Raw genomic sequence first — 24,007 nt, 5'->3', positions numbered from 1 at the left:
ATGCAAGATGGTCAGCAACAATGGGCACAACATCCTGGTTGCCCTAAACCTGGGTAAAAATAACACATGCTCCCTGCATGGCCTTTTAAAGAAAAATGCACTGGCTTGCGCAAGGTGCTCGCAATGTCCAGGAGACTGTCCCTTGTTTCAGCCATTCTCACATGGTGAGAGAATGCTCTACTGGACAACGTCTGCAGTGCACTGCAGAAACACAGCTTAATTTGCACATCCTCGAGCATATGTACAAGCAGCAGAAAGCCGTAAACAATTTTGTTATACACCAGACCGCCTAAGCAGGGAGAACGTGTTGTTTCCAGGTTGCCAAGTGGCAGCTCATACTGCTCATGCTGCAGTTGTTCCTCATTCCCATCATATGTATTTTTGAAGAGACACTGATGCTCATGCAACAGGTAGTGACGAAGGAGGAGGGAGAAGAATAGCTAACGCATTTTGCTGTCTGTCCTGTAGCTGTTGGGGACTCCTAAACGGATCAAATTGTCCTCTGCCAGTGTCCAAAACATCACATTTGTCAAGCCTGGATTGGGGAGGATTTTCACACTCCTGCTGAGGCCAATTAATAGATTTGGCCTTGCTGGTGGTGCCCCATCTTGCCATTGTTGCTGCCTACCAACCATCATGTTCTATACAGCTGCTGCTGCCTACATCATGCCACCGCCACCATCATGCTACTGCTGCAACCTGCCAACCATTATGTTCTGGGGGGCCCAAGGCAGCTGCCTCTTGAGCCCTGCTGGCCACTGCCCCGGGTGTCAGGCTGTCAGCTAAACAGGGGGGTGCTGCCATGCCATGTCTGCCTGCCGGCACTCCAGGCAGCGAACTGTGAGAGCTGTGATTCTCTTAGGAGAAAGGGTCTTAGATGACATCATCACAGTGTGACCAGTAACCTAGCAATATTACTGGTCACATGGCTATAAGGTCCTTACTTTCTACCAGGGGTGTTGCTGCAGGAGAAGTTTGCCTTAACTGTGAAGCATTTTTTGTGAAGATTACATCAGGAAAAGGTGACAGGGGCTGTTATACTAATATATTGTAAGCTACTGTATACTGTGGGGTGCTATACTGCTCTACTGTATACTGTGGGGTGCTGTATATTGTGGTGTTCTATACTGCTCTACTGTATACTATGGGGTGCTGTATACTGTGGGGTGCTATACTGCTCTACTGTATACTTTGGGGTGCTATACTGCTCTACTGTATACTATGGGGTGCTGTATACTGTGGGGTGCTATACTGCTCTACTGTATACTGTGGGGTGCTATACTGCTCTACTGTATACTGTGGGGTGCTATACTGCTCTACTGTATACTGTGGGGTGCTGTATACTGTGGGGTGTTGTATACTGTGGTGTACTGTATACTGTAGGGTGCTGTATACTGTAGGGTGCTATACTGCACTACTGTATACTGTGGGGTGCTATACTGCACTACTGTATACTGTGGGTGCTGTATACCGTGAGGTGCTGTATTCTGTATAGTTTGGGGTGCTGTATACTGTGAGGTGCTGTATACCGTGAGGTGCTGTATACTGTGGGGTACTGTATCCTGGGGAAGTGCTATACTGCTCTACTGTATACTGTGGGGTGCTATACTGCTCTACTATATACTGTGGGGTGCTATAATTCTCTACTGTATACTGTGTGGGGCTGTATAATGTGGGGTGCTATACTGCTCTACTGTATACTGTGGGGTGCTATACTGCTCTACTATATACTGTGGGGTGCTATAATTCTCTACTGTATACTGTGTGGGGCTGTATAATGTGGGGTGCTATACTGCTCTACTGTATACTGTGGGGTGCTGTATATTGTGGGGTGCTATACTGCTTTACTGTATACTGTGGAGTGCTGTATACTGTGAGGTGCTGTATATTGTAGAGTGCTATACTGCTCTACTGTATACTGTGAGGTGCTGTGTACAGTGAGGGGCTGTATATTGTGTGGTGCTATTTACTGTGGGGGCTGTATACTGTGGAGGGCTGTATATTGTGGGTGCTGTATAGCGTGGGGTGCTTTATAGCGTGGGGTGCTGTATACTGCTCTACTATATACTGTGGGTGCTGTATACTGTATAGTGTGGGGTGTTGTATACTGTGGGGTACTGTATAGTGTGGGGTGCTATACTATATACTGCATGCTGTGGGTTGATGCAGGGGCGTAGCGTGGGGGGGGGCCGGAGGGGCCGTTGCCCCGGGCGCCAAATTGCAGGGGGCGCCAGGCATCCGAAATTTCAATGAGGGCTACGGGAGCCTATGGCTCCCGTCCCCTCCGTTATGCCCCATAGGCTTCAGGCCACTAGGCCTGCAGCCTATAAGGCAGTAGAGGCGAGCGACGCAGGACTCGGTCACGATAACCTCACTGTGACCTCCTGCGTCGGGTCTCGCGAGATGACGCGATGACGTGGCGCAGGAAGGCACAGTGAGGCGTTCGTGACCGCCTGCGGCGGGAACAAGCGGGGATGGAGATAGGTAAGTATTTTTTTTTTATGTTAACTTACCTAATTGCAGAGGCTCTGGCGGCAGTATGGGGGGTGGGAGAGGAGAGGACTGGAGCAGAAAGGCTTCAGTGGCATGATTGGCACAGCAATAAGAGGGGCGATTATATTAGCAAAGAGGGGGGCCAGTACATTAATAACAGAGGGGCCATTACATTAATAACAAAGAGGGGGACATTATATTAGCAAAGAGGGGGGCCAGTACATTAATAACAGAGGGGCCATTACATTAATAACAAAGAGGGGGACATTATATTAGCAAAGAGGGGGGCCAGTACATTAATAATAAAGAGGGGGGCCAGTACATTATTAATAAAAAGGGGGCCATTATATTAATAATAAAGAGGGGGCCATTACATTATTATTATTAATGTAATGACCCCCTCTTCATTATTAATGTAATGACCCCCTCTTTATTATTAATGTATTGGCCCCCTCTTTATTATTAATATAATGACCCCCTCTTCATTATTAATGTAATGACCCCCTCTTTATTATTAATGTAATGGCCCCTCTTTATTATTAATGTATTGGCCCCCTCTTTATTATTAATATAATGACCCCCTCTTCATTATTAATGTAATGACCCCCTCTTTATTATTAATGTAATGGCCCCTCTTTATTATTAATGTATTGGCCCCCTCTTTATTATTAATATAATGACCCCCTCTTCATTATTAATGTAATGACCCCCTCTTTATTATTAATGTAATGGCCCCCTCTTTATTATTAATGTAATGGCCCCTCTTTATTATTAATGTAATGGCCCCTCTTTATTATTAATGTACTGCCCCCTCTTTATTATTAATATAATGGCCCCTCTTTATTATTAATGTAATGACCCCCTCTTTATTATTAATGTAATGGCCCCTCTTTATTATTAATGTAATGGCCCCTCTTTATTATTAATGTAATGGCCCCTCTTTATTATTAATGTAATGGCCCCTCTTCATTATTAATGTAATGGCCCCCTCTTCATTATTAATATAATGACCCCATCTTTGTTATGAATGTAATGACCCCCTCTTTGTTATGAATGTAATGACCCCCTCTTTGCTAATATAATGGCCCCCTCTTTGTTATTAAAGAGGGGGCCAGTACATTAATAATAAAGAGGGGGCCATTATAATATACAGGGGGAATGAAAGCTATCTGTCTGGCTCTAGCTCAGTATTGGGGGGCAGCAGGATGACAGTGTTGAAGGAAGGAGAGCATGATAGTAAAGTGAGGAACCTAAATTTTTTTCGGTGAAACTCTGCAGAGACGAGAAGCGGCTGAAAGAAGTTATCATGGTGGTCTTATCTCTGAATGAAGACGTCGAGGAGAGTCTACATCACAGGAGACGTCACTGGATGTAACAGGTATGGTGCGGTATTCTACTGTAATAATAATGTCCATCCACATATCTGTTTCATGGTAGGGTTGGGGGAGAAGATTGAGAATTTGGCCCATACTGCCGCATTCTGGCCCCAGACTTCAGGTCACACTGTACGTGTTCAGAATTCTGGGGCCTCACACCCATCTACTACATTATCTGTACTCAGAGAGTTATCTCTGTGTTATCTGAGGTGTAACATAGGACTGATAGTGATCTACTACAGTATCTGTTAAAAGTGGCGTGCCTGGGGTAGGCGCGGGGGGGGGGGGGGGCGCAATTTTTGGCTTGCCCCGGGTGCTGGCAACCCACGCTACGCCACTGGGTTGATGTATACTATAGGGTGCTATGCTGCATACTGTGGGGTGCTGTATACTATAGGGTGCTAGACTGCATGCTGTGGGGTGCTGTATACTATAGGGTTCTATACTGCCTACTGTGGGGTGCTGTATACTATAGGGTGCTAGACTGCATACTGTGGGTTGCTGTATACTATAGGGTGCTATACTGCATACTGTGGGGTGCTGTATACTATATGGTGCTATACTGCGGGGTGCTGTATACTATAGGGTACTATACTGCATACTGTGGGGTGCTGTATACTATAGGGTGCTGTATACTATAGGGTGTTATACTGCATACTGTAATGCTAGGGTGAGCCGAGCCCCAATCTCCTTCCTGCAGAGCGGTGCCCACTTCCAGCCTGAGCCCAGCTGCCCAGATCACTGATCCTGAGCCGCTGGAGTCTTCAGAACTGTAAGTATTTACAGTCATTCACTGTACTCTACCAGATGTGTGGATGTGTGTGTGTGTGTGTTATGGTGGAGGGCGTGATTGCCTGCTAGGATGTGGGAAGGCGGGATCCAGGGGGCCCAATTAAGTTTTTGCCCAGGGTCCAATCAATATTAAAGACAGCACTGACTACTGCTATTACTACTACTACCCATAGAGAGCCTTGTAAGTTCCATGCCATGTCGCTTCTACTGCTGCTACTATTGCGGCCACATACCACTATATCCGTGCCCTCTCTACATCCACACTGCACTGCTGCTGCTCCCAATTAAAAAGGATACATTTTTTAGGCTTTTTTCTTCTGACAATCAACACTTGTGTCTGTCAGGCATTCTGACCCTGGATGCTTGGTCCCCCCAAGCCACATTTTTTTTTTATTTTTTTTTTTAATCCTATAACACCGCGTATGTTATTAAACATAGTCTGCCTTCATTAAGTTTTTAAACGCTCTATATGATAACACCATCAAATGTGGTTTACCCACAGCTAGGTATGTCAGAGTCACTCAGACATCATTTACTATTCCTGTTGATGCGTGCCACAGCTTGGGGAGGGGAAAAAAAAATCATAAAAAATAAACTAAAAAAGATAACAAGTTTTAATTAAAAAATTCTGAGTCCGAGGAGGTTAGAAGGAGTTATATACCAATTTTCAGGGCAATTGGAGCACCTTCAATTTCGTCCTGAACCGCTTCGGGTCTGAACCAAACTTTTTCAGAAATTCGGCGAACCTGATCTAAACCGAATCTCGAGTGCTTCGCTCATCTCTAATCAGACCCCTAAATCAAACCCCCAATCTTCATCAGATCTCAGATCAGACCCTCAATTTTCATCAGATCCATCAGATCAGACTCCCAATCTACATCAGACCTCAGATCAGACTGCAGATCAGGCAAAAAAATAAAATAAATAAACTTATCTCTCCTGCTCTGAATAGTGCCACCACTTGGCAAATCCAACACACTCTTCCTGCAGCACTCAATTGTGACTTGATTTCACATAGTGCCAGGTCACAGTGTACTTTTATGACTGGAGAAGACCAGGAAGCGGTATTAGTATTCACATTATAAGATGCACTGCCATTTCACCCCACTTTTGGGTGAGAAAGTGTGTATTATAGTGTGGAGCCGCAATACACCGGGCCGGCACCCCTATAGACAAGCCTATTCTTGTCCACTATTGCCACTATTTTTTTCGGAGCAGCGGGCTGGAAGTACGGAGCTGTGGACCGGAAATGCAGATGTGGACAGCACAATGTGTGCTGTCCACATCCTTTCCGTCCCTATTGAGAATTAATGGGTCCGTACCCATTCCACAGAATTGCGGAATGGATTTACGGACGTGTGACTAGACCCTAATTTTGAAATGTACTTTCTGCTACAAAATGCCACCCTGAAAATCTCTAACCTATCTACAGCTAATCCTCTACATGCTAAGGCCTCATACACATGATCCACAAAAAACTGAAGCAACCCGTGTGCCTTCTGCAATTGGCGAAACGGAACGGGCGGCCCATCGTAGAAATGCCTATTCTTGTCCACAAAACGGACAAGAATAGGACATGTTCTACTTTTTGGACGGGGCGATGGAACGGAGCAACGGATGCAGACAGCACACGGAGTGCTGTCTGCATCTTTTGCAGCCCCATTGAAGTGAATGGATCCGCAACCGAGCTGCAGTTTTTGCGGCTCGGATGCGGACCCGAACAACGGTCGTGTGCATGAGGCCTAACAAAGACTCTCGTTTTCAGTTCACGTTGGATGTGTGTGAGATTCCATTATGAACTCAACGGCAGATGACAGGAGTGTACAGATAATGTGTAAAAAAAGGATCCACATAAATTCATCATCATACCTGGTTTTAGTTCTATCACTTGTTCGCCAACACTTTCCACAATTCCAGCTCCTTCATGGCCAAGAATAACTGGAAAATTTATATTTTTCAAATCTCCATGCAATGCGTGGTCATCTGTCCGACATATTCCTGAACTCACTATCTGTATATAGTAAAAATAATAATCTTTAGGTTAGTATTGACATTCAGAGGTAGAATTCTCACTGATTTTCAGAACAGATTTTCCATACAAATTCTGCATTAAAAATATGTGACAATGTACACTTTAATACATTTGGATATAGCAGAAAAAATGTCTGCCAAAATTTGCATGCTATTCTGCACAATCTGTTGCGCATATCTACCATTTGCCACAAAATTCATGGCTTCAAATGTGGTCTGCATTGGGCCTTACATACTCCAAACTCAACACTGAAATTCCAACAGGATTCCTATCATGGGATCGATGGACATGTTAATGACATGCAAACGATAAAGAAATGGAAACAAAATATTGAAAACATTTCAATTAATTCAGTATCAAGTATAAGTGCCGCATGCAAAAATACATGCACTTACAAGTCTTGACGTCTTATCAATGAGGTAATTAATGGTTGTCTGAGGAATGTTATGCCACTCTAATGGGCATGTAAATCATCAAGATCCTCTGCTGGCATCTCCTTTTGCTGACCAATGACATCCCAGATTTGCTCAATGAGAGGACAAGTCCAGAGGAGACAATCCAGGCCATGGCAGCACCCTTAGGCCACCTAGGTGGCACAGGCAACATGCAGCCTGGCATTGTCCTGTTGAAAAATGGTTCTGTGACACTTTGGAGAAATGGCCGCTGTTAAATAATATGTGATATAAAATTAATTGGTATTTAATATAAAGGCTTTAATACACTACACACTGACACAATCTATAGTAATACACAAGGGTGATGGGAGGTCTGCATGGGAACGTCAAGACCTATATTTGAAGTCTCCATATATGACAATGTAGAAGCACATAAATGTGTAAGACACGCCTGTGTCTATGGTATAAATTTCAGGCTAATGCAGAGCGGGCATAGGCAAGGAGCACAATGCACAGGGAAGTTGCTGGCACACCACTTCCTCCGCTCAACGCTGATAGGAACCTGCATATCACATTGATGCAGCCTATTAAAGAAGCAGAGCGAGCATAGGCCAAGAGCTCACATTAGACGTTGCTCATCTGCCTGTGCCAGCTCTGCTAAAGCCTGACATGACCCATCTATGCCAGGCTTTAGAAAAGCAGCATTGGCACAGATAAGAAAAGTGATGTGCTATGGGAGATCCTGCCTGTCCTATGCAACCCCAGTGGAATCTGTACTACCAACCACAGCAGTATACAAGAGTATAGACACTAAAGTGCAACATTATTCTCTCTACCTTTGCTCAACAGACTCTAATGGTGACCAGGACTGCCCTGCTTTCTCCTGTTTCGCTCCTCTGGTTCCCGGTGCCTGCGGGTGTCTGGCTGCAGGTTTGAAGCTGTGAACTTACGTTACTTTCTTTACTCCCCTGCCTTCATGTGTAATCTACCCTTTCCCTTGCTCTTCCCAATCATCTCCTTGATCTCCAAACTCTCAGTAACCACTGTTCTGACCCTCCTGTAATTAATCCTCTTGCTTCAGTAATATGTTGTCCTTCCTGCTTCCCTGAATTGTACATCAGTCTCAAGCTGGCTGGCTGTGGATGAACTTTGAACACAATAAGGTAATAAGGTTGTTGTGATCTCACTGTGGTGCTGGCTTTAATAAGTGGGAGAGGTTGAGAACAACAAAATAAAGAAGCTAATTAAAGTGAAGTAAGAAGAAAGATCAAGAGAGTTATTAGGAGGGAGGATAAGGGGAGAGGAAGAGGAGGGGTCAGAGAGGAGGGGGAGAAGGAAAAGGAGAACAGAGAGGGGGGACCCTAAAAGAAGAGAACCACAGAGGAAATAGAGAAGGGAGAAGAAGAGGAATAGACCGCAAGCAAAATAACATAACCACCAAAACAGGCCAGAAAGTGTCCAATTCTGTTAAAATTAAACATTTTTTTAAATCCCCAAGGTGCTAACTACAAGGGCCGGGCAGAAAGCATTGCACGATCTGAATATAGAAAAAAAAAGGGCGGACCAAGAATGGAGGATACAGGAGATGACGACATTCAGGAGGCAGAGGCGGAGAGAGATGATGAAAATGTTTTCTCTAAAGACAAACCCTCTCCATTGAAGGAAATCTTAGCTGCTGTTAAAAAAAAAATAGAGAGCTAATAAAAGATATCTCAACTCAACCCGGGGTAATTCAGATTCATTTGGTCTGATAAGAAACGATGTCTTTAAAATTCGGGACAGAGTAACCACTATAGAAATTTTTTTTGGAGGTTCTGGAGAAGGATACTAAAAGGTTTCAAATCAAAATCCCCACGCTAAGATCAGAGGATAAAACCCTTAAAAGAAAAAAATAAATGGTGGGCTTGGAAGATAGGTCTAGGCGAAATAATGTGAAAACATGGGCCTACCAGAAGGCATGGAAGGGGATAACCCTGGGGATATGTTACATACTTTAATTTTGGAGAAGTTTGGGAAGGAGCACTTCTAGCCAATGTTTTGTGTGGAAAGGGTCCATCGGGTCCTGGGGGTAAACCAACTCCTGGGAGACATCCGCGGATACTCCTTGCAAAGACTTGTGTCACGAGATAGGAATATGATTCTTAGAAGGGCAAGAGAGCATCCTATATAATGGAAATAGATTGTCCTTTTTCCCCGGTTTCTCTAAGGAGACCCAAAAAAAGAGACGTAACTACACTGAGGTCAAGAAAAGGGTATTAAATACTCATTTGTTTTTCCAGCTAAATTGCGAATAATTTTCAACAGTGGGACACTTTTTTTTTTTTTTTGTCTCCTGACCTTGTAGTAGATTGGCTAGACCGTAATACTATCTGAGTGTTTTTTGGTTTTTTTCTCTTCAAAGTGGCGGGATGGAGGGAGGAGGTTAGTTGGTCTTAGGTGAGAGATCTGTCCCAAGAAGGTGACAGATCAAAGAGTGTAGGGTTGGGCTTGAGGGGGGAATGTAGTCTATGGGAAGGGAATGAGAGGAGTCTCTTTCGAGGAGGGTGAAGGAGATCTCATTATTCTCTTCTCATTTTTTTTATCTCTTTTTTTTTTTTTTTTCCTTCTCTCGTGATGTCACGGCCGTGGTTATGGTCATGACTCCTGAACCGCATGCGGTTGTCAGCGGTCTTTGGTTTGGTTGTCAATCACAGGTGAGGGCTGTGGTATTTGCCTCACCTGTGGTTGCCGCTGGCAACAGTATGTATGTGGCAGCATAGCAGTCTGTGCTGTATCGTGGCAGCTTGCTATGTTGTGCATGCGGTTCCGTTTGGTATGTGTGTATGTGTGCACTGTGTTTTATGTATTGTGTGCACTTCCCCTTTAAGTGGTGTTTTCCCTTCCCTGGTGGTGGAAGGGTTAACTCCCTTTCTGTGTGTGTGAGACACTGGGTGTGTCTGTGTGGGTGTGGCCACTTAGGCCTATAAAGCCTCTGTGTTTGGCATGGCTCAGTGGGTTGCTTCAGCCATGCTTAGCTGGAGCAGCCTCCTGTGCATTCCATCTGCCAGTGAGGGCCACCCTTGTGGTCATAAATGTAAAACAAACAAACTGTGACTCTTAGGTTTATCTGTGAAGTTTATGTCTTGATGTTCAGTTGATGTTTTCCTTTGTCTCTGTTTATTTGCAACTACGGATGTCCTGGTTACCTGTGTGTTATGTGTGCTGTGTCCTCTAGTTGTTCTGTGGACATTAGTAGTGCATGCGTGGGTTCCAGTCAGCGTGGCTGTGACTGGTACGTGTGGAACTAGTTGTTCGCCTGTCATATCTGTATGTTGTATGTGTTTCCCCATTCCTTGTAGCTTGGCCAGTGAGACCCCTGTTCCTCCGTGTCCAGAAGGAACAGGCCGTCTTACCTTGACTCCTAGTTCAGGGACCGGTCGGAGGGTGAGTTAGGGATCCGAGGTTCCTGAGCATGGGACCTCCTACCTTCAAGGTCGGCCCATGCAGCTAGGAGTTAGGGTCAGGTTAGGGACGCTTTAGGAGGTGACCTGCTCCCTAATCCTGTCGTCCTGGCCGAGCAGCCTAACATATTCTGGCATCGCACGGCTGAGGGTTTTCCCCATCCTCAGCAGTGACACGTGAGCCTCAATTGGCTGATTAAATATCAATTAAAATATTAAACCTGGAATGTGCAAGGACTTGGTGATGGGCTTAAAAGACAAGTGGTCCTTGATGTGGTTCAGAGCCATTTAGCAGAAATTGTGTGGAGACCCACTTGACTGGGGAAATGGCTATGCGGCTCGATAGAGGTTGGGCCATGCAGACGTATCATTCTATCTTCTCTAGTTATTCTAGAGGAGTTTCAGTTCTAGTTCATAATCTGATTGATTTTGTCTGCCAGACATCCTCTATCGATAAACAGGGAAGATATGCATTTCTTTATGGGAAGCTTGCTGGAAGGCTATGTATTCTGGCTTTTGTTTATATCCCTCCACCTTTTTCTCTTGAAGTACTTAATTCTTTGCTAACCTTCATAGATCGTTGGCCTGAATGCCCAGTAATAGTTAATGGAGATTTAATTGTGTTATTAACCCAATGACTGATAGGTTTTCAATGGGGGGTAACATGCAGATTCCTATACAAGGGTCTCCCCTGGCACGATTTTGTCAGGAATCAGGTTTTATTGATGTATGGGGCCTTGTAGGGAGGGGGAAGAGAGCCTATTCCTGTGTAAGTAAGTCTGGAAATTCTATGTCCAGGATAGACCTGGCTTTGATAAACAAAGATTACTTTAGATGTATTAAGCGGATTAAATATGAAGCCAGCGCTCTATGGACCATGTACAGTTCTCTCTTGAGGTATCCATGGTGAATAATAAAGGTAGGGGAAGACCTCCCTTTAGGTTAAATCCCCATTGGATTTCCTTAATGGACAACCATGATGTAATGGAGCAGGACATGATCCGATTTTGGGATATTACTTACAATTCAGCAAGTATTCAATTAGTATGGGATGCATTCAAGGCCTATACGAGGGGGTATTTGTTAGTAATCTCTCTAATTTAAGAAAGGGATATGGGATAAAAGAGAGGGATTTTAAGGAAGCAGTGGCATCTGCCACGATTGAATTCTCCAGAAATAAAACAGTAGATAATACGGAAAGTATGGAGAAGGCAAGTCAGAAATATTCCAATTTTCTCTTGGATAAGGTCCAGCACAGGCTCTTTTTCAAGGGACAAAAATTCCTTGTTGAATTAGGACGTCCAGGGAAACTACTGGCTAGGATGATTTCGAATCAGGATAAAAAAATAAAAAAAATATTAAGTATTCGATCACCTGAGGGAATAGTCGAAGATCAGGAGTATATAAAACGAACATCTGTTAAGTATTTTGCCGAGCTATATAAATCAGATAAAAATATATCAGACGAAACGTTCAATGTTTATTTGGATTCTATCGCTCTACCGGTCCTTACGGATAGTCAAAGAGAATATCTTGATCTTGACTTTTCCCCTCATGAGCTAGAGGCAGTTTTAAAAGCTGGTTTGGGAAACTCCTCCCCTGGTTTAGATGGATTCCCATATGAATCTTATCGCAAATATAGGGAGGCTGTGATAGCATGAATAAAAAAAATAAGGTAAAGATCCCTTGGATATGGAGTCCTACAGGCCGATTTCCCTACTACATACCTATGTGAAGCTTTTTCCAAGGCTTTTGGCTAAGAGACTTGCTAAGGTTACTATATCAATTATATAGGTTACTATATCAATTATCAAGTGTGGGGGGGGGGGGGTCTCCCGCTCCATACTGTCTCTTGATGCCTCTAAGGCTTTTGACAGGGTGGGGTGGAGATTCCTCTGGAGGGTTCTAGGGAAAATGGGATTTGTGGCCAGATTTATAAACATGAGCTCTTATATAGGTTCCCCAGGGCTAGCTTGCACATAAATGGGAGTTTGACAGAGAGCTTTTCCTTGAGTAGAGGCATCCGTCAAGGGTGTCCTCTTTCCCCATTACTTTTTGACATCTATATTTAGCCTTTGGCAGCAAAGGTAAGGTAAAACCCTGGGATTGAAGGATTTGGGTCATTAGGGATAGAAGAGAGAATTTTGTTCTATGCGAATGACGTCTTCTTTTTTAATTTAAAAATACTAATCTAATACTCCCAAGAGTTATTCAATTAGTTAATTCCTTTGGGGAAGTATCAGGTCTTGATGATAACTATGCCTGTAGATAGATTTTAACTTCTCAGAGAGGGGCCCCTCAGTATGTTAAAGATTTCTGAGTCCTTTGAGGCATGACGATCTCTGCCAAGATAGAAGACTTTCCCTATCTTAATTTAAATCCATTGATAACTAAATTGAGATCCAAAATTGTGATATGGTTCAGACTTCCTCTATCTAGAGCCGATAGAATATCCTTGAGTAAGATGGTGTTTTTACCTCAGTTTCTTTATATTTTCAGGAATTTCCCAGTATGGATTGATGATACATTTTTTAAACTAGTTGATAGAATCATCAATGACCTACTGTGAAGAAAGCGTGTAAGACTTAAACTAGAACATCTATATAAACCAATCGAAAAAGGAGGGTTGAACCTTCTATACTTTAAGGGTTATTTTATATCTGCACAGCTATGGCTATTTTGCCGCTGGAATGAAAGCCCATTATGTAGCTCATTGGTGATTAGATCGGGCTATGATAACATGTTTACTTTACTCGAATCCGGGCAGTTATCTAGTATGTGACAGGATTGTGCCGAGACAAGGAAACTGTTCAGTAGGTCCTGGCGCACTGCTAGAGAATGGCTGGGAATAAAGGGATCCTTAATTTGTACACCCATTTGGCATAACTAGACAGCTACAAGTCTTAAATGAATTAGGAGCGGATCAGTATTGGCAAAAAAAAATTATATTCTTTATCTTTCACAAGTGGTGAGGAAGGGAGAAGCACTTTCGTTTTTTGTAGTTAGCACAAAGAGAGAATATATAACAAATGTATTATGGTTTACGTATCTACAGCTTAGTTTGGCACTCCTTAGTCTTAAATATACATCTTTATTAGATATAGACACTTCTACACTGTTAAATGAATTAATGGGGAATATAGGTCACGATGTTAAAATTGCCAAAGATTATAAATTATTTTTAAAAGCACTATTTAATGATATTAGCTCCCCCATTCAAAAGGCTTGGGGAGCTGATTGTTCAACTTTAAAAGAAGATGATTGGGAGAAAATATTTGTTAATTTAAGATTAGTCTCCCATAATTTTAATCACATTTTGGTTCAATTTTATATTTTACATAGAATTTATGTTACGCCAATATGGCTTAATAAATGTGGTTTTAGAAACCCATCCAATTGTCCACGATGTGATTCACCTGGGGCTAATTTTAACATGTTCTTGTCTTGTATAGAATTAAAACAGTATTGGGGAGGAATTTACATGGTTATTACAGAAAAATAAATGGATAATGGGTGACCTCTCCAAGGTGAATTGCAATAAAGACAAAAAGACCCTTTTGTTAAGAGTAATGTTTCTGGCAGGACTTTTGATTACTAGGGTCTGGTTTTCACGGAATGCACCAAATGTAGCTGTATGGTTAAATTTGGTGAACAAGATCAAGAGATATGAGAGGGTTCTTTACAAACAGAGAAATATAGAGAAAAAATGGACTAAGATATGGGGTATGTGGAAATAATGGCCCTTTTCTGTTTTTAACGCCTCTAGAAAGACGCATCGCAAAAGGAAAAAAAAGTGCAGCAGGCACCTGAATTTTAGATGCCCACTTTGCAAGTAAAAGTAAAAAAATGTTTTAAGTATATTACAAACACCATCATTAGGATGAATATACTGACTGGATCATTTGCTGAATTTAGATAATACAGTATAAAGCCTCATACACATCGCTGTATTACAGTTCTGTATAACATAGGGGAATTTCACAGAGGTACTTGCACCCTCTGCTTTACCCCTGTCTGATCTCTGATTTCATATCTGCTCCATGTCATGCCCTAGGTCTGGAATTATTCTCACCCAACAATGTTCTGTAAAGGGCATCTTACACAGGCTGATTATCGGCCAAATGAATGTTCATAGGAATGTTTTTTACTAGAAAATTGTTCTGTGCAAAACACCCTGCAATCCCGAAAAATGTTGACTGGTGGTACCGTAAACGGTTAAGTGTCAGCAGCACATCTCCCCATCATAACAGGGGATGTGCTGTTAAAAATAATAGGAATGAAAAACAGCACACATAATTGTAGGTTATAAAGTATTGTTTGTGCAGCCCCACAATTCATATAGTGTAGCCCAAAAATACAGCCATACAGTACCCAGAAATTGGAATCGTGATATTGGTTCAGAATCTACTTCTGTATAAGTAGTACACACACTGCCCATACAGTCTGGAGGTAAGCAGAGATAAATATATCTATACAGTGCCATGGTATTGTCAAAATAAATTAAAGGGAACCTGTCACCGGGATTTTGTGTATAGAGCTGAGGACATGGGTTGCTAGATGGCCGCTAGCACATCTGCATTACCCAGTCCCCATAGCTCTGTGTGCTTTTATTGTGCAAAAAAAACTATTTGATACATATGCAATTTAACCTGAGATGAGTCCTGTATGTGAGATAAGTCAGGGACAGGACTCATCTCAGGTTAATTTGCATATGTATCAAATAGTGTTTTTTTTTACACAATAAAAGCACACATGGCTATGGGGACTGGGTATTGCGGATGTGCTAGTGGCCATCTAGCAACCCATGTCCTCAGCTCTATAAACAAAATCCAGGTGACAGGTTCCCTTTAACTTATTTTGACAATACCTTGGCACTGTATAGATATTATCTCTGCTTACCTCCAGACTGTATGGGCAGTGTGTGTACTACTTATACAGGGAGTGCAGAATTATTAGGCAAATGAGTATTTTGACCACATCATCCTCTTTATGCATGTTGTCTTACTCCAAGCTGTATAGGCTCGAAAGCCTACTACCAATTAAGCATATTAGGTGATGTGCATCTCTGTAATCTAATGACATCAACACCCTATATCAGGTGTGCATAATTATTAGGCAACTTCCTTTCCTTTGGCAAAATGGGTCAAAAGAAGGACTTGACAGGCTCAGAAAAGTCAAAAATAGTGAGATATCTTGCAGAGAGATGCAGCACTCTTAAAATTGCAAAGCTTCTGAAGCGTGATCATCGAACAATCAAGCGTTTCATTCAAAATAGTCAACAGGGTCGCAAGAAGCGTGTGGAAAAACCAAGGCGCAAAATAACTGCCCATGAACTGAGAAAAGTCAAGCGTGCAGCTGCCAAGATGCCACTTGCCACCAGTTTGGCCATATTTCAGAGCTGCAACATCACTGGAGTGCCCAAAAGCACAAGGTGTGCAATACTCAGAGACATGGCCAAGGTAAGAAAGGCTGAAAGACGACCACCACTGAACAAGACACACAAGCTGAAACGTCAAGACTGGGCCAAGAAATATCTCAAGACTGATTTTTCTAAGGTTTTATGGACTGATGAAATGAGAGTGAGTCTTGATGGGCCAGATGGATGGGCCCATGGCTGGATTGGTAAAGGGCAGAGAGCTCCAGTCCGACTCAGACGCCAGCAAGGTGGAGGTGGAGTACTGGTTTGGGCTGGTATCATCAAAGATGAGCTTGTGGGGCCTTTTCGGGTTGAGGATGGAGTCAAGCTCAACTCCCAGTCCTACTGCCAGTTTCTGGAAGACACCTTCTTCAAGCAGTGGTACAGGAAGAAGTCTGCATCCTTCAAGAAAAACATGATTTTCATGCAGGACAATGCTCCATCACACGCGTCCAAGTACTCCACAGCGTGGCTGGCAAGAAAGGGTATAAAAGAAGAAAATCTAATGACATGGCCTCCTTGTTCACCTGATCTGAACCCCATTGAGAACCTGTGGTCCATCATCAAATGTGAGATTTACAAGGAGGGAAAACAGTACACCTCTCTGAACAGTGTCTGGGAGGCTGTGGTTGCTGCTGCACGCAATGTTGATGGTGAACAGATCAAAACACTGACAGAATCCATGGATGGCAGGCTTTTGAGTGTCCTTGCAAAGAAAGGTGGCTATATTGGTCACTGATTTGTTTTTGTTTTGTTTTTGAATGTCAGAAATGTATATTTGTGAATGTTGAGATGTTATATTGGTTTCACTGGTAAAAATAAATAATTGAAATGGGTATATAGTTGTTTTTTGTTAAGTTGCCTAATAATTATGCACAGTAATAGTCACCTGCACACACAGATATCCCCCTAAAATAGCTAAAACTAAAAGCAAACTAAAAACTACTTCCAAAAATATTCAGCTTTGATATTAATGAGTTTTTTGGGTTAATTGAGAACATGGTTGTTGTTCAATAATAAAATTAATCCTCAAAAATACAACTTGCCTAATAATTCTGCACTCCCTGTACAGAAGTAGATTCTATACCAATATCGTGATTCCAATTTCTGGGTACTGTATGGCTGTATTTTTGGGCTACATAGTGTATTTTCTTTTACCATATCACTGCATTATTCAGCTTTTATTTTATTGAGTACACCATCCATTATGTGGTAGTTTGTCAAGCCATGTACAGTATGGTCTAAGGGTGGAAGGTTAACCTACAGCACATCCTGCAGAATGCTACATTAATAACACTATATGATATCATGTCACATCATGACAAATGACAAGCTCAAATCTTCTGTACATGAAGAAAATAGGTCTGATACATCAGTATGTAACATTATTTTTTAGGTAGTGAACACTGAACATACTACCTTTATCCGAACTTCATGGGCTTTTGGCGGTTGCACCTCCACTTCTTCAATGGTAAGAGGTTGACCTACACTCCAGGCAACAGCTGCCCTGCATTTTATAACCTACAATAAAGTTATGTATTAGATGATTACATGTATGGTTTATGCAAATCAAATGCAATCAAAATGTATTCCTACATTGTTATAATTATCCTCCATGTAAAATACAGCATTAATTATAAGATTTTTGCTACATAAACTCAGGCCCATGAGGCATTATGGCGTGGTGTTACATTAAAACATAGCAATTGAGTAGACCTTCCATCTGGCCCTAGATCAAAAACCTCCTGAAGCTAGGGAAAGCATGAAAACTGGGCAGCGAGGTGGCTCAGTGATTAGTACTGTTGCCTTGCAACCTCCGACCAAGGGCAACTCCTCCCTGTGTTTGCATGCGTTTCCTCCCACATTCCAAAAAACATAGTGATTGGGAATTTAGACTGTGAATCCTACAAGAGAGAGCAAGTGATGATAATGTCTGTAGAAAAACTCTTTGGGCTCATGCACACAAACGTTTTTTGCTTTCCGTATACGGGCCGTATTTTGATTACGTATATGGAACCATTGATTTCGATGGGTCCGCAAAAGATGTGGACAGCACACAGAGTGCTGTCCGCATCCGTTGCTCCATTCCATTCCATAATAGGCCTCCTGTTCTGTTCCACAAATTGCGGAAGGCACATGGGCTGCATTCGTATCTTGCAGGTCCGCAATTTGCGGACCGCAAAAAACGGCACGGTCGTGTGCATGAGCCCTTTGGTATAGCTTGGCACTATATAAGCAAGAGAAACAAACTACATACAGAGGCTTCCTGGTTGGTAGTACTGTGCTATGTTTTACTAAAACTGGAGGTATAGATATATTAGCCTGGTGGCAGAATATGGGCATAGGTCCACTTTCCTCTTAGCCCAAGCAGCCCATAAAATCATGTGCCACTTGGCTAATAGAAGCTGTCAAAGAATACAATAACATAGAAACATAGAATGTGTCGGCAGATAAGAACCATTTGGCCCATCTAGTCTGCCCAATATATCTGAATCCTATGAATAGTCCCTGGCCCTATCTTATATGAAGGATAGCCTTATGCCTATCCCATGCATGCTTAAACTCCTTCACTGTATTTGCCGCTACCACTTCTGCAGGAAGGCTATTCCATGCATCCACTACTCTCTCAGTAAAGTAATACTTCCTTATATTACTTTTAAACCTTTGCCCCTCTAATTTAAAACTGTGTCCTCTTGTGGTAGTTTTTCTTCTTTTAAATATGCTCTCCTCCTTTACCGAGTTGATTCCCTTTATGTATTTAAAAGTTTCTATCATATCCCCTCGGTCTCTTCTTTCTTCCAAGCTATACATATTAAGGTCTTTTAACCTTTCCTGGTAAGTTTTATCCTGCAATCCATGGACCAGTTTAGTAGCTCTTCTCTGAACTCTCTCTAGAGTATCTATATCCTTCTGGAGATATGGCCTCCAGTACTGCGCACAATACTCCAAGTGAGGTCTCACCAGTGTTCTGTACAGCGGCATAAGCACTTCACTCTTTCTACTGCTTATACCTCTCCCTATACATCCAAGCATTCTGCTAGCATTTCCTGCTGCTCTATTACATTGTCTTCCCACCTTTAAGTCTTCTGAAATAATTACTCCTAAATCCCTTTCCTCAGATACTGAGGTCAGGACTGTGTCAAATATTCTATATTCTGCCCTTGGGTTTTTACGCCCCAGGTGCATTATCTTGCACTTATCCACATTAAATTTCAGTTGCCAGAGTTCTGACCATTCTTCTAGTTTTCCTAAATCCTTTTCCATTTGGCGTTTCCCTCCAGGAACATCAACCCTGTTACATATCTTTGTGTCATCAGCAAAAAGACAAACCTTACCATCGAGGCCTTTTGCAATATCACTTATGAAGATATTAAACAAAATTGGTCCCAGTACAGATCCCTGTGGAATCCCACTGGTAACATGACCTTGTTTTGAATGTTCTCCATTGACTACAACCCTCTGTTGTCTGTCACTCAGCCACTGCCTAATCCACTCAACAATATGGGAGTCCATGCTCAATGACTGCAGTTTATTGATAAGTCTTCTATGTGGGACAGTGTCAAAAGCCTTACTAAAATCTAGATATGCGATGTCTACTGCACCTCCACCGTCTATTATTTTAGTCACCCAGTCAAAAAAATCTATAAGATTTGTTTGACATGATCTCCCTGAAGTAAACCCATGCTGTTTTTCATCTTGCAATCCATGGGATTTTAGATGTTCCACAATCCTATCCTTTAATAGGGTTTCCATTAATTTGCCTACTATTGATGTCAGACTCACTGGTCTATAGTTGCTCGATTCCTCCTTACTACCTTTCTTGTGAATGGGCACGACATTTGCCAATTTCCAATCTTCCGGGACGACTCCTGTTACTAATGATTGGTTAAATAAATCTGTTAACGGTTTTGCCAGCTCACCACTAAGCTCTTTTAATAATTTTGGGTGTATCTCATCAGGCCCCTGTGACTTATTTGTCATTAGACTCATAGATACAGATCCACTGTATTCATGAAGGGGGTGCCCTCCCTGCCTCTTCTTGCCACTCTCACAAGTGATCAATACGCCTCTGGCTATACAAATGGGCAGATTTACTCATAGTAGTGCACTTTACACTGTCTAAAACTATAAATCACAGTCTTAGGCCTCATGCACAGAAGCGTGGTGTGTTTTGCGGTCCACAAAACACGGTTTCCATCCATACACGTTCTGCAATTTGTGGAACGGCACGGACAGCCTTCAATATAAATGCCTATTCTTGTCCACAAAGCGCGGAGAAGAATAGGACATGTTATATTTTTTTAGCGGGGCAACGGAACGGAGCAACGGATGCGGACAGCACACAGAGTGCTTTCCACATCTTTTGCGGCCCTATTGATGTGAATGGGTCCGCATCCAAGTGCGGACCAAAACAATGGCCGTGTGCATGAGGCCTTAAAGGGGTATTTCCATTACAGACAATGGGGTCATATCGGTAGGATATGCCCCCATTGTCTGATAGGTGTGGGTCCCACCTCTGGGTCCCGCACCTACAACGAGAACGGAGTGGGGAGAGCTGTTTCTGGAGGACCCTGGATTTCCCGGGGTCCGTCCACCACTAAGCGCTGCTCCCATAGAAGTGGATGGGAGCAGACCGCGCACGCGCGGATCCTGCTGCCATTCACTTCTATAGGGCACACAGAAATAGCCGAGCCAGCGCTTGGCTATTTTCGGCGGCCCCATAAAAATAAATGGGGGGTGCCCTCCATTCATTTCCCCACTCCCTTCTTATTGTAGGTGCGGGTCCTAGAGGTGGGACCCGCACCTATCAGACAATGGGGGCATATTGCTAGGATTGTCTGTGATAGGAATACCCCTTTAATATTAGACAAATTTACTATTCTGGCATATGGACCTTTGTAAATGTGGAATATCGTAAATCCTGTGCCAGATTTAACCTAGAATTCCATTAATTCCAAACGTTGGCCATGGGAGAGAATTTTGTCTGCGCCAAAAATCTGTCCATGAGCCAAAAAAACTGTCTACACCACCCATAAGTTCACATAATTTTACTCAAAAAATGCTCCAAAAAAGAAGCATTTAAGCCACTCCCTATTTCTTGTGAAGCTACACCCTCTTATCAGACAAAGTGTAAAAAGCTTAGAAAAGTGTTTAAAAAAAGTTGGTAAATGTGATGCAAATCATGTGTACATGTATGATGGATTATGAGTCTCTGAAGATGGTGCCCGCTCAGCTACTGGGTACCTACTGTTTTAACTGGTGACAATGTCAATCACAGACTTTTAATCGCTCAGAGGCCATGGTCAGTTGTGACCACAGCATCTAAGTGGTCAATTACTGGGTGCGCTCCTGGTGACCAAGCAGCTTCCCCACAACGAGATGGTGGGAGCTGTTCATTTGCTATGGCATCCTCAGGTCTTCTGAAGGCTCCAAGGCCTGCCACAGTAAAGTTCCTATTAAGCCCCGCCTGCATATAAATGACACCCATAAAACTATGGAGGAATTGCATTTTTTTTCCAATTCTACCCCATTTATACAATTTTCCCAGCTTACCACTACATCATATACAATTTTAAATGGTGCCATTGGAAAGTACAACTGGCTCTGCAAAAATAAACCTTCATATGACTGTGTGAACCCAAAAAGAAAAAGTATGGCTCTGAGAAGGTACAGAAGGTACAGGTCAGTGTTTTGGTTAGTGATGTCCATCAGTGATTTTGATCTAAAACCAGGTGTGGCTCTTTCCCTTAGGGCCCTTTCACACGAGCAAGTTTTCCTGACCCATTCATTTCGATGGGTCTGTGTACATGAGCGTTGCTTTTTACGCATCACTTCTGCGTTGCGTGAAAATCGCAGCATGTTTTATATTCTATGTCAGTGATGGCTAACCTTGGCACTCCAGCTGTGGTGAAACTACGACTCCCAGCATGCTCCATTTATTTCTAGAGTTCTGAGAGCAGCCAAGCAAGGGGGTCATCTTGGGAGTTGTAGTTTTACCACAGCTGGAGTGCCAAGGTTAGCCATCACTGTTCTATGTGAAACACAGCTCTGGCCTCATAGAAGTGAATGGGGCTTCAGTGAAAAACGCATTGCATCCAAAAGCAAGTGCAGGTGCAATGTGTTTTTCACTGATGGTTGCTAAGAGTTTGTAAACCTTTAGTTTTTTATCACACGCGTGAAAAACGCATTACACCTGCGCAGAAAAAACTGAACAACTGAACGCAATTGCAGACAAAACTGACTGAACTTGCTTGCAAAATGGTGCGAGTTTCACAAAACGCACCCTGAATGCATCCTGAGACAATCCGTCATGCTCGTGTGAAAGAGGCCTTATACCTCATGTCTGTGGAGGCTCCAATCCTGGGTTTGGCTCACCATCACTGATGGAAATCACTGACATGTGAATAAGGCCTCATGCACATGACCGTTGTTTCATTCCGTGTCCGTTGTTCCGTTTTTTGTGATTTTCTGCAGACCCATTGACTTTCAATGTGTCAGTTGAAAATTCGGCTAATGCACCGTTTGTCATCCGCATCCGTGATCCGTGGTTTCAGTCCATCAAAAAAATATAACCTGTCCCATTTTTTTCACGGAAAACGGTTTGCGGACCCATTCAAGTCAATAGGTCAGTGAAAAAACGCAGAGGCACACAAGATTGTCATCCGCGTCCGTTTTTTTCCTATCATTTGCATGGCAAACTTGACTTAGACTTTTTTTTTACTTTCCTTCATGTCTGGTGATCCTCCAAAAATAAAGGAAGACACACGGAAACAAAAATGGAAATGGATCACAGAACAACGGAACCCCATTTTGCGGAACGGAACACAACAACGGTCGTGTGCATGAGGCCTAAGGCTACATGCACACGAACGTTGCTTGTTTCCGTGTCCGTTCAATTTTTTTTTGCGGATAGGATGAGGACCCATTCATTTCAGTATGTCCGTACCGTAGCCCCGCCAAAAAAATAGAACATGTCCTATTCTTGTCTGTTTTAGGCATTGTTACAATGGATCCGCAAAAAAAAAATAAACTATGGCATACGGATGTAATTTTTTTTTTTTTTTTGAGGATCCGCAATTTGCAAAACATACGGTCGTGTGCATGTAGCCTAAGGCTTTATTCTGCAATTTTGTACTATATTGTGGTATTTCAGAAAATGATGCACCTCTGATTATATATGCACACGACCACACGCACACGATCCCAAAAAAATGGATGACGTTCCGTATGGCATGGTAATGACTCTGGCTGCAACAATTATTATTCATAGTGGCAATCCTTAGGCTACATGCACATGACCGTATGTGTTTTGCGGTCCATAAATTGCAGATCCGCAAAAAAAAAGGATGACGTTCCGTATGGCATCTGTTTTTTTTTTGCGGATCCATTGTAATAATGTCTATCCTTGTCCGCAAAGTAGAAAAAAATAGGACATGCACTATTTTTTTTTTGCGGGGCAACGTAAAGGACATACTGATGTGGACAGCACACGGTGTGCTGTCCACGTTTTTTGCGGACCCATAAAAAAAAAAAACGGAACGGTCACGGAAACAAACAACGTTCGTGTGCATGTAGCCGAAATGTAACAGAAGTGCAGCCTGAGCTCTCACAGACAGCATGGTATGCACATGTAGAAACAGGCCTATCTTTTCACTTTCCTTTCCTGAGGTTAGATGTGCGCTGGAATGTAACCCAATTGCAAATATGTAATAATGCTGCACTGACCGCAGCTCTTACTTTTCCTGCAGTATCCATTCTTACAATCTGCCTTCCTTGTCGGATCTAGAAGCGTCTCTCGTACTCAGTTCCTCTTCCTAAACCCTCCCTCAGTCACGTGACATTTGGCAGCTGCAGCAAGTCTCTGTGCTGAGCTCCGGGTACTTTGCACATCATTACACAGTGCAGTATTGGCCTCAGATTTCATTATTTTACTAGACCAAGTGAACTGAATGAAGAAAACTGAAGATATTAAGAGCTAATTCAGAAATGTAGGTTTGAGCTAATGCATATGGCAATGCTATGTGCACGGGCTCTATATTGTCTTGTCTGAGTCTGAATACATT

At 42.7% G+C, this 24,007-nt stretch overlaps 1 protein-coding gene across 3 annotated transcripts in view; it reads right to left on the bottom strand.

The window, feature by feature from the left end:
* The window catches only part of LOC122924588 (alcohol dehydrogenase 1-like), a 116,145-nt gene extending 92,384 nt beyond the window's left edge, over positions 1-23,761 (bottom strand). For 2 of the 3 annotated variants that reach the window (XR_006387414.1, XM_044275839.1), the window contains exons 1-3: positions 23,670-23,759; positions 17,364-17,465; positions 6,531-6,672 (exon numbers count right to left, since the gene is read on the bottom strand). Coding sequence is in view for 2 of the 3 variants with exons in the window: in XM_044275839.1 (XP_044131774.1) it covers positions 6,531-6,672; positions 17,364-17,465; positions 23,670-23,699 (274 nt within the window). In the remaining variant the exon portion in view is untranslated. Of the gene's footprint in view, positions 1-6,530; positions 6,673-17,363; positions 17,466-23,669 lie in introns of all 3 variants that reach the window. The other variant, XM_044275849.1, reaches the window with a different exon arrangement.
* Positions 23,762-24,007: the final 246 nt, after the last annotated feature.

Source organism: Bufo gargarizans, chromosome 1, assembly GCF_014858855.1.
Source record: "Bufo gargarizans isolate SCDJY-AF-19 chromosome 1, ASM1485885v1, whole genome shotgun sequence".
Taxonomy (NCBI): domain Eukaryota; kingdom Metazoa; phylum Chordata; class Amphibia; order Anura; family Bufonidae; genus Bufo; species Bufo gargarizans.
The sequence above is the reverse complement of the archived record's forward strand: the minus strand, read 5'-3'. Positions and strand labels throughout refer to the sequence as shown.